Here is a 14,038-nt window from a genome sequence, read left to right as displayed (position 1 = left end):
GCAGATCGCACTGCACAGCTGTGGTTGCAGAAAATTCGCGAGTCGCAATCCCCCGAAGCGTCTGAATCTTATATACTTGGCAAATGGTGGGTTTATCCAGGAGGCACGGGCGAGGGAGAAATTCATATACTAAATTTTGATCCTTATCCGTCTGGTAGAGGTCGCGCAACAATCGAAAGCAAAGCGGAAGCAAGATTTCCTCATTGCTTTCTCGCCAGTGAGTTTGCCTATCAGTCTTGTTTTCATGTTTTATTTGACCCATCTGCCCATCGTATTTGCTAATCTACGTTCTCCAGATCATTGCCGATGCGACTGCGGTCGCATTTAAGGGAGCTTCTAATGATATCCAACGAAAGCTGAGGCGCGTAATCGAGGTTTGGCGACAACGGAATATCTTCGAAGAACCTATTCAGCAGGCTGTAGAGGCTCGAGTTGATGGTTTGTCACTGCCGAATCACCGGAATTCCCCCAAACACGGCCAACCGAGCTAACTCTTTGTTCTAGAGGTGGACAAATCTAAATCATCGGGTAAAAAGCCATTGCTAGGAGGCTCACTATTCGCTAGCTCGCCGGGATCCATTCCATCTGAGTTACAACCTCTAGCTCCGCTGCAAACCGCTGTTTCCAAGGCCACAGTCTCCTCATCTGCCGCCGTTACGGCTGCCAATACCGAATATGACAAAATGAACGACCCGTCGGCCCAGGTCCCAACACCGCCCGTTCACGCTGCCCGTCTCAGCCAACTTCTTAAGTCCCTTGCGAATGCAGAAAGTTCGGTTTCCGAAATTATCAAGTCACGCCAGTGTTTGATCCAAGGGCTTGAGAAGCTTCTCGACACGAACCGCGCTGCGTTAACCAAGGAACAGGCACTGGTTGAGCAATTGGCGGCACGCAAAATGGAAACAGAGGGTAAGAAGCGGGACGTCGAAGATGCCATCATGCGCGGCTTATCCGTGGAGGATTCCTCGATGTTGCGGGCAGTTGGCAGTGCGAATGATACCGGCAATACTGAATCGACAACGCCAAGTCAGCTAGGTGAAGAGCCTGAGCGCCCCGTCATCGAGGCTCTGACACCTCCACCTGTTGAAGACCTCACACCAACCGGCTCCCCTACTCAAATCCAACCACCAGGGGGTGAGGAATATCACAACAATCAGCATCAGCATCAATACCAACATCAGCCCACTGCAGGGATTGGTGTTTCCACCCATTCAGGTCAACCGGAGCTTCCTCAACATCAATACCCCTCAGAAACCCCGATCCTCCCGCAGCAAGCACCTGCGGATGGTCAGGTTACAACAACGTCAATCACTCCCACCACTATAGATCTAACATCTACGCTCGCAGCCCTACATGGACATGGACAGCAGCTGTCACGGGAGAACCCCGCAAATGCAAACATCAACGTGGGCGCGAACACGAATGGATCGAGCGTGAAGAAGCGCAAAGTTTCTCATCCGCTTGTGCATGCGCAGCAGGATGAATACCCGGGCTTTTCTGCTGAAGGAGACGTTATGGCGGAGTTGGATGATGACGTTGCGGAGTTGTTGAGGCAGGAGAGTAATAAATATTAGCGGTATAGGGCGTATTGCATTGTATCGTACCCTGGCAATTAGGGGATTCCAAGGTAAACGCTGAAGGCGAGGCGCTATTATCGACTGGGCGAATCGATGGAACGCGGTGTCCCCTTAGGACTCTCATTTTACAATGGCTTTTATTTGGCTTCCTTTATGTGTCCTTGGTTACCTTAGCTCGCATTCTATCGGAATATATCAAATAAAGGGACATCAAGCATTTCAGGGCCTTTGTTAGTTTACTTTCTGTTTGCCGACTCCGGAGGGAGGGGAGGGGGTGGGGGGGTGCCCCCGTACGCCTCCGTCTATGTCTTTTCCAACCTTATTCCCCTTTACCCATAGTTCTACAGGTATAATGGCTCACGCTTTTCGTCATACATATGTGCATTGAAAATTTCCCTTTGTGTATTTCAGGGTACTCCGCGTAATGTCGGTTGTACCTGGGTAATAGGGGTTCATGGGGGGAAGTAGCCAGGTGGAAAATTAAACTTCGCAAGTATTCAACCTTCAAATGAAGATGTGACCCGAATCGAAATATTCTAGCTATTTTGTATTATATGCACAGCGCCTCTCCACATGCACATGACACAACACAACATAGATTGGGAACGGGGTAAAAGAAGACATAATGAGATAGTATACAAGAGGAGGAACCAAGAAACGGGCAGCTAATAAGTAAACCCGCGCTTTACGTCGTCGCGATATTTAATCTATTTTACATTATTGTCATTTGCTATTCAATTACATCTATTATATCCGGCGCAACGATCCAAGAATCCCTAGAGAACCGGCTCCTTCGCTGGCGGAATGAAGAAGGGAATGAGGAGAGGGAGGCTGACGAAGGTGATAATGAAGATAACGATGCAGGAAGTAAGAATGGGTCTGCGGATCTGGAACTATAGTCGTAGTGGAGTACCGCTTTGCGGTGTTGTTGTCTTCTTTGTTGGCGTTGCTGCGGGTGTGAAGCTGGGGGCTGCGGCGCTGGCGCTGGCGCTGAGCTACCGCTCCGTTTTGGTTTTACGAGGAGAATAATAAACATGCCGACCACGAGGAGAATTAGGAGGAGGAGTATTTTTCTTTTCATGCTGCGTCGTTGGTAGTTGGTTGCCTGGGGTTGTCGGGGATGGTTAGATTGACGAAAATGCCAATAGCAATTTATATGATCATCTGTTTTGAGAATGAAAGAGAGAGGAGGGCGAAGGAGGGAAAACGGGTGGTTCAGGGATAGAAGAAAGAGAAGACATACGATGTAAGATCTTTATCAGCCGCTTTCACATCGACCATCATGCGCTCGACATTGAAATCGATCCGGTCGAGCATTGTGCCCTGATCTATAATCATTGCTTGGAGATCGCGGAAGATATCAGAAAGTTCTATGATGCCGCGTGCAATGTCATTTATTTCGCGCTCGCGCTGGATGATCGCGGCATCGTTGCTAGTTACTCGTTTCTGGGACGTTTGGAGGAGGGTTGATTGTGAATAGGATTTGTCGGCATCTGACTCTATGAGGGATGGATCCATATAAGGGTTTTGAATGTGCATTGGGGCCAGCTCCAACGGTGTCGTCATTCCATCCAAACTTCGTAATTCTGCATTTGTGTAACAATAGTAAATTAGTTGGTCTGACCTGTGGTGTAGGGATACGGAAATCTTTCCCGTGAACGAGAGTGAGGGCATACTTTTCAAATATGTGCTCTGCTTCTTTCTAAAACCGGCGCTAGCTTCCTGGACTCTTGATGCAAGCGATATCTGGATATTCTTTGCCATCATCTCATCACTCTTGCTGACTCCCCCGTGCTGTTTCTGTTCTTTCACCATAGTCTCGATTCGCTGAATCGCGCGCTGGCAATCATGGAACGCTCGGGTGATCTCCTGAGTCAGCTGTTCTATTACGCCCTCCTCTTCCTTTCTAGCATCCTCGTCTTCGAACCCCGGCAAAACGTGCTTCTGGTGAAGCTTATCTAGGCGGGCTGACTTCTGCGCGATTCCTGATAAGAGCTCTGTTACATCGTCTTGTATATCGACCCAGCGTGGTGGAAGGAGATCCATTTCGATAACGGCGTCACCGTCGTCTTCGAGCCCAGCACCAGACATGAGTCCGCGCCGCTCTTCTGATGTTGACGAGGAATCTGCATGATCACTCCAAGCTCCGATGTATCGCGGCTTTTTCGTGGGGTGGTGGGCAAAGGATTGGCGGTAGGAGATATATCTGCCGGAGCAGAATTGTCAGAAAAGAGGCCAGCCACATTGGATGGCACAAGGAGCTTACAGGTTAGTGCGGTCCCGCCACATAGTTGGAGAGAAGACGGAGGGGTGGATGGAAGTCGAGAGTTGACGTAGGCACAAGTATGGACGGGAGAGGTTGGTTGTCTAACTGTAGCTGTTGTTCGTCACTGCGCACGACGTGAGGGGGTATCTTATCATGATGGAAAATGGCCACTAGACATTGCGCTTGAGTGGAAGGACATGAGAAGGAACTAGACAGACGGAAAGGCGCTGTATGAAGCCATCGAAAGCTGAAATGGGGGTCGATTGAAATCGACTGGCTGAAGACACCTCCGGATCCGGGGTTGGGAATGCACCAATGCGGACTAGCGCCATGGAGTCAACGCAGTAAAGTCAACCTTGCCAGGGCTTACACACTGTGAACATACAAGAGGATAATTCGACTAATATTCAGAAATAATTATATAGATGTATAAAACTAGGGTTAGTTGCCTTTCGCTAATTTATCTATACATCTACTGTTGTACCGTGGCTATTGCTTGGACTCTACCAGTTATTGTTCCTTTCCGGAATGAGAGTTTGTAGAAGGGACAAGAATGGTTGTGATAAAGCAAATAGTTATCTCGCTCATTAGGATAATAATTGTCTCCTCGATGTTAAAGTGGTGGATTGTGGGGAAGAATGTCTGGACTGGGAAGTCGAGGCCATCGACTTTGCTATAAGGAGCGGGCATTATTTTGTCGTGACGGGAGGAATAGATTATCTCTAAACTACTATGCAGGTTGCGTCTCTCTGTTTAGCTCGTTGCAACAATAAAGATTGTTCGAACGTAGCGCAGTTTTTTCGCAGACTCATTTGTCAACCTCGTGGTATTACCCAACGTATCGTAGGTAGTTTTGATACACGCCCGCCTGAGAAATGTTAGCCAAATATACGGAGTGTAATCAGGGTACATGTACAAGGTACGAGACACAAAAACACTTTGATTTACCTAAGACGATTTAAGCCGGTGTCGTCTTTGCCAAGCAATACAACGACCAGCTTCGTCCCGGCTTCCTAACGACAGCGTTCTGTTCTGCAAAAAGTTCCTGGTATATGACGGCTTCATTTACCGGTGAGTGAGTAGTCAACATTCACAATCATGGTAGGACACCAGGTCGCAGCATTTTGGTATAGCGGATTTCTTGGTCCATCAGGTGAAAATGAGCAAGCAATTCTTGTATTAAGAGAAAGATGGTGTATGATTAGCTTTCGTATGTAGCCTTAGCTTTTCGTCGAAAATTTGCTGGCTAAGAGTTGATTTAGTCGCTTTCGATCCTTTGGACTCCAATATTGGGATAGAGCGCAAAGAGCTCTGGCGCGGAGGGATAGTACATATCTTAGAGTGCCAGATTCCACTATCATGACTGGAAGGTTCACGGCACATATATTTGCTTGGAATTTCAAAAGCGCCGACAACACTATGGTCACAAAAAATCGATCGTCATGGCTATGTTCCGACGCGTCATGAGGCACATTCCGAAGATTGCAACTCCTGTGTTGGTTCAGAATTTAGGGCAGAGGCTTGACAACCGCAAGGAGGTAATTTTACGGAGGCCGCCAATTTCCGCGGCTTCATAGGAGTTTAACACTAAGGGTGTAGGTGCAACAAACGGTGTAAAAGTGAGTCTCAGATGCCATTCAGTTAAGCGTTTCTAGATAACAGGAAAACTTTTACCCAGGGACGCGCCGGGGCCGTTGGCGCAGAGAAGAGCAATATCACCAGGCAAAAATAACGTTTAATGAAGTTGAATGATGTTGGCTGAGGCTCTTTCCGTAACGAGCCTCACCTGGTGCCGGAGGGCTTGGCACCAACCCAAGCGAGTAGTGGGGGAAGTCACGTTGTCTGCAGGTCCACCACCTTGGGATCTTCCATACCGAGTGCTATATATATGAACCTCCTGCTTTCCAACATCTGCGATTCCCGCCAACTCTCCTGTCTGCTGCTTGACACCCTACGATATTTCATCCTATACTCTACGTCTATTGATCTACTTAGTTTTGAAATTTATCTGCACTATGGTACGTACTATCATGACCTGCCAGCGACATGCTCGCTCCCCAAACTACCCCTCCTTATCCGACCCATCGTAGATCTACCTTTCAAGGGGAAAAATCTCGCCCAGAAACTAACGTTTTATACCACATCTAGGCCGACTCTTTGACTGAAGAGCAAGTATCCGAGTACAAGGAGGCCTTCTCTTTATTCGTAAGTTGACTTCATTTTTGCCCCACACATAACGGGGTTACCACCCGCGCCTCAGGCAAGAACTAACATCAGCATTCATTTTACAGGATAAAGATGGCGATGGTGATTATTTCCACCTCCACTTGTTTCCAGAAGCTTAGAGAATAAGAGATGTAAAAAATCTATTGACTGGGACTAGAGCTAACCACTTGTTTGAATGAAACAGGGCAAATCACCACCAAAGAATTGGGAACAGTAATGCGGTCTCTGGGGCAAAACCCTTCCGAATCAGAACTACAGGACATGATCAATGAGGTTGATGCAGATAACAATGGAACCATTGACTTCCCGGGTATGGTGCCCAGTTATTTCTCAGATGCATTTGATGCTATCTGCAATGGCGCTGTGTCTAACCGCTTCTCCCTGTTTCACAGAGTTTTTGACTATGATGGCAAGGAAAATGAAGGATACCGATTCTGAAGAAGAAATTCGAGAAGCATTCAAAGTTTTCGATCGTGATAACAACGGTTTTATCTCTGCTGCCGAGTTACGCCATGTGATGACTTCGATTGGTGAGAAATTGACGGATGATGAGGTTGATGAGATGATTCGTGAGGCAGACCAGGATGGTGATGGACGAATCGACTGTGAGTTGGACACACTTATGGATATCCGATAGCACATACATGCAAATCTAATGACTAACCGGTCTTTCCGCACGAAAACCTTAGACAACGAATTTGTCCAACTCATGATGCAGAAATAGGCGCTGTTCAAACCCTGTTCCATTGAATCCTAGGCTACGAGCGGTTGATATTACGTTTTGCTACTGTGCAGCCCAACATTTGCTGTCATGTGTTCAGTCAAACTCTTACGGATTTCGAATGGTATCTATCTATAGTTCTTTCGGCATGGTGTCAATTTATAAGTACTGTACCAAGCGTGCCTCTTAGTGTGCGCACCTGATTGAATACACGCCGGGAAATGATAGAATGGAGCTTTGGAGTCGGAAAGAGAAAGCACACCATGAAAAATCAAAGCAGCAAGAAGGGCAAAAAAAGGAGGGGAAAAAATGAGAAAAACCAGAAAAAAAGAAGTTTCCCTGCCACTCAATTTTTTATTGTCATTATCACGTTTCGCTCTTTTTCATTTGGTTCTGTCTATAAGAAGCTTATATCCCTGCTTACCCTCTTTCCCCATTTCCACATATCTCCCCCTGGCTTTGTTTAGTGACCTTACAGATCCCTCCCAACGTCCTATGTGATTGAAGGTTCCGCCGTGCGGTAATCTGAACTGGCCTCATGAAATTTAACAATAGAAACAGCAAACGGCAATCAAACTTTGCAACTCCCATTTTTTGGTTGTATTTTTTAACTTTTATATTACTATTCTAGCCTCTCCAATCTAACTTCCATCATAATCGATGTCTCTTTGTTGACCTTATGCGAATGGCAGCCGCCACCACTTTGCCGTATTGTCTTCTGATATAGTGATCAAGATGGCTGAGAAATAAAGTTATCAAACGCTGATAACCGGCCTATACTACTTTATTTTTAGTTTTCCGTGGTTATATTTATAATATAACCAACCACCTATAGTACAGCACTATTCCTCAAATTTCCAGTACTTGATTCTTATTCTTACAAGCTCCCTCTTATAAATAGAAACTCTACCCCCGACGACAACCATCCATGAGAATAGAAGCTGGAAATTTAAGGTACGAAAAAAGTAGTACGAATTGGACTCCTCACTCCGAAAGGCCAGAAAATCAAGCACAAAAATAAAAGATAAAATTGTTTGAAAACGGAGTTACAACAACATCCAACCCTCCGTCCACCCCCTTTTAGCTCCAACTGTGTTTTCTTTCCCTATATTTCAAGTCCTATATTTTCACCGATTAAACCTAAAAACCTCCATATACTGCTTCGCCAAATCCGCCCCAGCAATCCTCGCATTGGTCTCTCGATCCCCTAATTTCCCCAACCGCCTCGCTTCCCTCGCCTCTTTGCCCAAATGCGGCACACGAATGACCTCCCGGGCTCCCTCCACCGCAAACCGACTCCATAGCTCCCTAATAAGAACCTCCGCTACTTCCCAATCTTCCTCTGTCGGGATTTCTTCTACCGAGGATGGTGAGGAGAAGGAGAAGGAGGAGGAGGAGGTCGGTAGCGACAACGACGACGACGATAATGTCGACATCGACGTCTCGAGTTGCGGGTATAGGATCCCTTCGTCATCACGGCTGCCATCAGGGTTGACATTGCCATCCGCAACAGACGACGGCCATGTCTCGCTTCCATCGGCCATCGGGATATTATTATCAGCGCCTGGCGCAGTGGCAGTGGCAGTCGCGGCGGCGGTGTGGGGGGTAGCAGTGCCGGCGGGCCCACGATATTCGATCTCGACAATGGTGCCGCGCACACGGGTTTGGGGCGCGGTCTGCCGCACGTCGCCGATGCGGATGCGGAAGTCGTTGATTTCGTAGTGGCTGCCGTTCAGAACTGTGAGGGTGTGGCGTGGGCACCAGAGCGGCTCACAGGCACGGAGGGTGATGGCGTGGAAGGATTGGTAGGAGGGATAGTCGAGGATCATCATTGTTTTGGGCCCGGAGGGAGATGGGTCCGGCGCTTGAGGGGTTGGGTTTTGTTGTGACTGTTGGTGTTGTTGGGGAGTTTGTTGATATTGTTGTTGTTGCTGCTGCTGCGCATGACCTGCATGCTTTGCGCTGGAAGATGTCGAATCCCATGGGTCTGGATCGGGGCGGTCAGAAATATATATGAAGCCGTATGGCTGGCGGTGACTGAGGGAGAGAAATTGCATGAAGCGGGGTTGCAGCGGGGGTAGAGGTGCGTAATCGCTCGGTGGTAGACATGAAGGGGTATCACGTAGCAATCGGTGTTCTAGAGCCCAGCGTCCGCAGAAGGTCGGATTATATGCATCTCGAAGTCGCTCAATTACTGCCTTAGTTGCCGTTGGCGAGTTTTGGTTCGCTGGGATGAAATATAAGCTGTGCAATACGGTTGTTAAGACGCTGATTTATAAGGGGATCCAAGAGAGATTTGACTGAGGTACGTACCCAGTGACCGGCATGGCTCTGGACCATCTACTAGACGGCTAAGAAGGCTATGTTATGTCTTCGACCTGAAAGCGGCCGCACAATGAGAAGTATATACGTAGTATATAGCAGTAAACCGTGTTCTTGTAAATCACGACACATAACAGAGACCAAAAAAAAAAATCAAATATCGAATCAATAGAAGAACGGGACTAGTCAATGTCAGATTTCATCTAAAATAAGTCTTAGGTGGTCATATATTATATATGGATCTCTTCACAGGGAAGATCAAAAGGTCATACGAGGCAGCTGTGTCAAGGCTGTTTCAACGAGGCCATATCCAATGAATCTTTTCAGTGAATAACAGCCGGTGTTCAGCCGTTCAAAGTTGTGGCCGCAGCGGAGGGTGAAGAATACAAGTCCAACAGTCTCATCGATCACATCAAGCGTTGCGCATATGGATATCGGCAGGATTCAACCTGCTAAGTATTGACTAACGCTTTCTTTGTCCTATCGAGTTGTTTCGTTTCTATATAGGAAACGAAAGAGTTTGAAATCTTCACGTGATTTCGGATGGCGGATGACTAATCAGTCCGGCGGAGAATTTTATTAGGCCACTAGGGCAAAAGAACTCAATCACCACCAGCGCCGTGGTGGAATATATATAAGAGGATACGAATCACCCAATCCAATCCCCCCAACAAATTTGATGCAAGTACTAGTCTGCAGTACATACGTCGGGGATAATAGTAAATAGTACGGTGGGGTTCGTGTCCGGAACAGTCCAGTCCACCTTGTTATTATCAGAAATCTGCACCTCGGCAAGCGTCAGAATGGTGCGACAGTTGGCCTGGAAAATATTCTTTACCGGATTCCGGAATGCTTCGCGTCCCAAAACTGGACCTATCTTGGCTCTCAATCTGAAGCTTCCAAGGATGTTTTATCTATCAAAGCAGTACCTGTAATATACCATCAGATAAGATGGTACTGCAGCAAGAAAAGTATCAAAATAATGATAAAATAACCCTAAGAACAAGAAATCAAGAAATCTCATTTCGACAACGGCAAGGTGATGCTTGCAATGTATCCAATAACAAGCATAGCAGCCCGTTTGCTTCTAAACAATGGCATGAATGATGTTTTGTTTGTTTTTAGATGTAGGGAAGCTTGCAGCTAAAAATCCCATCCCCTGTCTGTTCTGTGAATGCCTCAAAAGTTCCCTCCCTTGGCTGTTGATACTCATTATTGATAATACTTCATCATTCGTGGAATCCATAATGAGCAGAGCCTAGACTCTTTATTTGTTAGAAGTACGGAGTAGTTACTACGCAATGAATGTAATTACAAAGTGTGGAGATATGGAATGATTCGTAGGGTTTTGTATTAGTATTTACACTAGAAAGATTGATAATTGTCCTTTGTTTTACCTGATTTTTTTTTTTTTATTTTCGCGTGTTACACCCCTACAGACAGCCACAAGTTTGCCGGCTTTTCCTTCTTTGATTATGATTCAGCCCGTGTTCTCGACCCCCTGGACGAGGCTGTGTGCCCTCCGATGTCGCATCAGCTATTTTACCAGTCAAAGAGGTTGGGCTATGTTTTGATCTCACATGCTTGCTAGCCACAGCCAAACAAGCCAATCCATACTCCCCTAATAGGGACGAGCCACCAATGCAAGTTGGATATGCTAGTGATGGCAATCGCTTCGCCAGCATTCATGTTACCATTGTGGGATTACCTTTAGGGTGTCCCAACAGATCGTTTGTTCGCGCCGTGGCACCACCCACTGGCAGCCCGTTGGCGGCCAATGCAAACGGGAAGAAGACCCAGAGGAGCGATGTATCCAGACACACCAACTTTTGATAAAGACATCTCCACTACTCCGTACAAGAGACCAGGCTGCGGGCGGTAGTTGGTTTTCCCCTCATTAACACATGTATTAGTTATAGAAGAAGCAGAAGAAGCAGAGTTGGGTTTTTATGTAGCTAATGGATGGAAAATCCGTTACCATACCAGGCTATTCTGTATATAGACTAGTGGGCGTGTCCCGACGCTGAGGGGCTAGTAGAAGCGATCGGTGGATGATCTAATCTGATCCGCTGATTGATTACGGGAAAGGCTCTTGGCAGATTATCATGCCTTACCCCCTGTATCAAAAAAAACCTTGCCATCTTGCAGGTCGCCCAGGTCTTGCGCTGTGCCCTGCAATTGAGAACAATCCCTGGAACATTCTCTGATGCTTCTGATGCTGGCTTCCTGGTTGAAACTAGGCCAAATAGTTGGATCTGCTTTATGTTGGCGGTTTGATGAGAGATGCGAGAGCTTCTTTTGTTCATCCCTGGTGTACCGAAACGGTCCTGTAAATTATACACTTGCGATACGGCCTGTATTTTCCGAGTCAACCCACTTTTTTTCGCGCTGTTGCCGATGTTCCTCTTTTCGCCTCATCCCCAATTTAATCTCCTTCGATCCTGCTTCCATGACTGCTCCTCGCGCGAAGCAATGTCTCCTTTCAGTCCCTATCTACGACTCGAATCCTCTCTTCACTTCCTCCTCTCTCAATGATATTCGTCGGTTTCTTATTTTTTAATACCCCTTGTCGTGACGTTTCTTCTCTGTTCCGCCATACCCTTGATACGATTCAAAGCAATTGTATTTGGGGAGATTGGGCAACACACGTTTCAATCTAAACCCGCTTTACTGAGCAGGCGCTACAACCGTATAGAGGTACGCCACCCATTTGGTGACCTTCATTCCTCAAGTCTTCTCTGGAGGTTTGGGTTTGCGGGCCATCTTTCTTGGAACGAAGCTAACATCAAGTCGAGGCATCTGGTAATTGCAGCTTTTCCCCTTTTGACAGCTGGGATGGCGGCATCAATGACTCGGCAGGTGGATACTATCACCGTTTCCAGCACATCTCGCGCAGGCAATCCGGTCCCAGAAGAACCGACATCCTTGCCACATCTTAAAATAATGCACCCAGCAACCAATGCCTCCTCGCCAGACTCGCATTCATCCTCTGTATCTACGCCCGGAACAGGAGAGCCAATTAGTGACATGGAGACCCCCTCAACTCCATGGAACGAACCATTTCCGGATGATCTCACAGATGGGATCCTGGACCTTACGCTCAGCTCGAAATCTCCCCCGTCGACTACGAAACGCCGGAGACGGGCCTCTACTGTCTTGATATCGCAAAGCTCTGAAGATGTCGAGAAAATACTAGGAAGCGGCCAAGGCGGTACACATGTCCTCGAGAAAATCTGCTGTGGTGGAGGATGCTGTAAACTTCAGCCTCTGCAAAAACCTGCATCGTCGTCCTCGATCCACCTTGTCATCAAACCAAAGAATCAGGCCTTCGAAAGCCTGAAATTGCACCTAGGGCCAGTTATCGCATGACAGTGTCCTGACAAACATTATCCCCCTCCCCGAGAAAACTGTGTCGTTTTCTCCCGTACCAACAGAGTTGGCCGATAGGGAAGAAGGGCCTGCGGATCATCCACCTCAATTCGTCCAACCACACCCCCCGTATGAGGTGTTCCGTGCACCCCTCTACCACGCTCGAGAGTTGACCAAGCCTGGTGCGGAAAAGAGGACTTACCATTTTGATATAGATGTTACAGACTACCCCCTTGAGGGTGGTGATGTCGACTTCGTGGTTGGGGGTGCGATTGGCATCTGTCCCCAAAATTCAGACGAGGTGGTAGACGAGGTTTTCAACCTACTTAGCATTCCGAAAATGGTCCGAGATAAGAGGGTAATGGTCAACACCACCACCGGTCGATGGCCTACTGTCTGGGGAGATGAGAAGCCACGAAGCCTGTTAACTACTAGGCGCGAATTGCTTTCGTGGTGCTCTGACCTACAGAGCTATCCACCGACAAAACAAATGTTCCGACTTCTGGCAGAGTACGCCACGGATCGGGACGAGAAAAAAATATTGATGTTCCTCTCATCGGCGCAGGGCCAAGGGGCGTTCTGCGACCTTCGAACTGGCCAACATACCACAGTGCCTCAAGTTCTATCTGCATTCCCCTCAGCCCAACCCCTCTTGATTACCTGCTCTCTATCCTCAATACTCTGATGCCACGATTTTATTCCCTTTCTCAGGATCCTCTAGCTTCATGCACCCTCCGTGACGGCAAATGCAGGAGGCTGATAGAGATCGCTGTCACTATCCACGAATCCCCTGATTGGCATGGAGGAAGAAGAACTGGTGTGGGCTCCGGGTTCTTGGAACGCAAAGCAAAGCAACTTCTTCGCGCTGAGGAATTAGGCGATGACATTTCGTCTTTAAACCTGCACATCCCGATGTTCCGTGGTTTGATGGCCAACCCTCTCGCACGCGAATTTGTTTCGGATGGGCCCATGCTACTCATTGGTGCAGGGGTTGGAGTTGCCCCATTCCGTGGATTCGTGCAGCGGCGTTTGAGGTCTGCTAACTGCGCCAACAAAGTGTGGGTCCTCCAGGGAATCCGTGACTCATTGCTCGACGAGCTTTATTCTGGTGAATGGGGCGTCCATGAGGACACCGTGAAGAGGGTCGTCCAGAGTCGGCGTGGCGAGGGCAAGTATGTGCAAGAAGAGGTGCGCAACCAAGCTGACCTCGTATGGTTCGTTATCAACTCTCTTGATGGGCGTGTTTTCGTCTGCGGGAGCAGCAAGGGCATGGGCGAAGGTGTCGAGGCTGCATTGGTAGATGTTGCCGTGGCCAAGGGGAATCTCAATCGTGAAGAAGCGAAGCTCTTCTGGCAAGGGAAGAAGGATGCTGGCCAATATATCGCGGTATGTACTCACTCACTTTGCAGCCTTTCCCTATTTTTGAAAACTTATGCCACATCAACAGATTTCACAATTCGAGAAATGTGAATGCTGACATTCTTCCCCCTATCCAGGAGACATGGTAGAAACATCAGGGTACATATTTACGCGCACTTCTATCCTCCATTGACTATT

The 14,038-nt window shown here is 47.7% G+C and overlaps 6 protein-coding genes across 6 annotated transcripts; 3 read left to right on the top strand and 3 right to left on the bottom strand.

Annotated features, from left to right (window-relative positions):
• Positions 1-83: 83 nt before the first annotated feature.
• HCAG_01327 (conserved hypothetical protein) lies at positions 84-1,574 on the top strand (the record flags this gene model as incomplete). Its single annotated transcript, XM_001544230.1, has 4 exons — positions 84-86; positions 161-217; positions 297-438; positions 505-1,574. The coding sequence occupies 4 exons, from the start codon at positions 84-86 to the stop codon at positions 1,572-1,574; spliced, it is 1,272 nt and encodes a 423-aa protein (XP_001544280.1).
• Positions 1,575-2,654: 1,080 nt separating this feature from the next.
• Positions 2,655-4,993, bottom strand: HCAG_01326 (conserved hypothetical protein; the record flags this gene model as incomplete). The annotated part of the gene is made up of 6 exons (XM_001544229.1): positions 2,655-2,682; positions 2,821-3,163; positions 3,254-3,783; positions 4,214-4,243; positions 4,677-4,711; positions 4,952-4,993. 6 exons carry the CDS (start codon positions 4,991-4,993, stop codon positions 2,655-2,657), a joined length of 1,008 nt encoding a protein of 335 aa, XP_001544279.1.
• An 865-nt stretch (positions 4,994-5,858) lies between these two features.
• On the top strand, positions 5,859-6,793 carry HCAG_01325 (calmodulin; the record flags this gene model as incomplete). Its single annotated transcript, XM_001544228.1, has 6 exons — positions 5,859-5,861; positions 5,992-6,048; positions 6,135-6,150; positions 6,254-6,379; positions 6,462-6,674; positions 6,759-6,793. The coding sequence occupies 6 exons, from the start codon at positions 5,859-5,861 to the stop codon at positions 6,791-6,793; spliced, it is 450 nt and encodes a 149-aa protein (XP_001544278.1).
• Positions 6,794-7,917: 1,124 nt separating this feature from the next.
• Positions 7,918-9,117, bottom strand: HCAG_01324 (predicted protein; the record flags this gene model as incomplete). The annotated part of the gene is made up of 2 exons (XM_001544227.1): positions 7,918-9,034; positions 9,104-9,117. 2 exons carry the CDS (start codon positions 9,115-9,117, stop codon positions 7,918-7,920), a joined length of 1,131 nt encoding a protein of 376 aa, XP_001544277.1.
• Positions 9,118-10,822: 1,705 nt separating this feature from the next.
• HCAG_01323 (predicted protein) lies at positions 10,823-11,563 on the bottom strand (the record flags this gene model as incomplete). The annotated part of the gene is made up of 3 exons (XM_001544226.1): positions 10,823-10,981; positions 11,246-11,420; positions 11,490-11,563. The coding sequence occupies 3 exons, from the start codon at positions 11,561-11,563 to the stop codon at positions 10,823-10,825; spliced, it is 408 nt and encodes a 135-aa protein (XP_001544276.1).
• Positions 11,564-12,055: 492 nt separating this feature from the next.
• On the top strand, positions 12,056-13,958 carry HCAG_01322 (conserved hypothetical protein; the record flags this gene model as incomplete). The annotated part of the gene is made up of 5 exons (XM_001544225.1): positions 12,056-12,469; positions 12,547-12,610; positions 12,697-12,991; positions 13,123-13,867; positions 13,929-13,958. 5 exons carry the CDS (start codon positions 12,056-12,058, stop codon positions 13,956-13,958), a joined length of 1,548 nt encoding a protein of 515 aa, XP_001544275.1.
• Between the last annotated feature and the right edge of the window lie 80 nt (positions 13,959-14,038).

This window comes from Histoplasma capsulatum, genomic scaffold (genome assembly GCF_000149585.1).
Source record: "Histoplasma capsulatum NAm1 scaffold_1 genomic scaffold, whole genome shotgun sequence".
Classification (NCBI taxonomy): Eukaryota; Fungi; Ascomycota; class Eurotiomycetes; order Onygenales; family Ajellomycetaceae; genus Histoplasma; species Histoplasma mississippiense.
The sequence above is the reverse complement of the archived record's forward strand: the minus strand, read 5'-3'. Positions and strand labels throughout refer to the sequence as shown.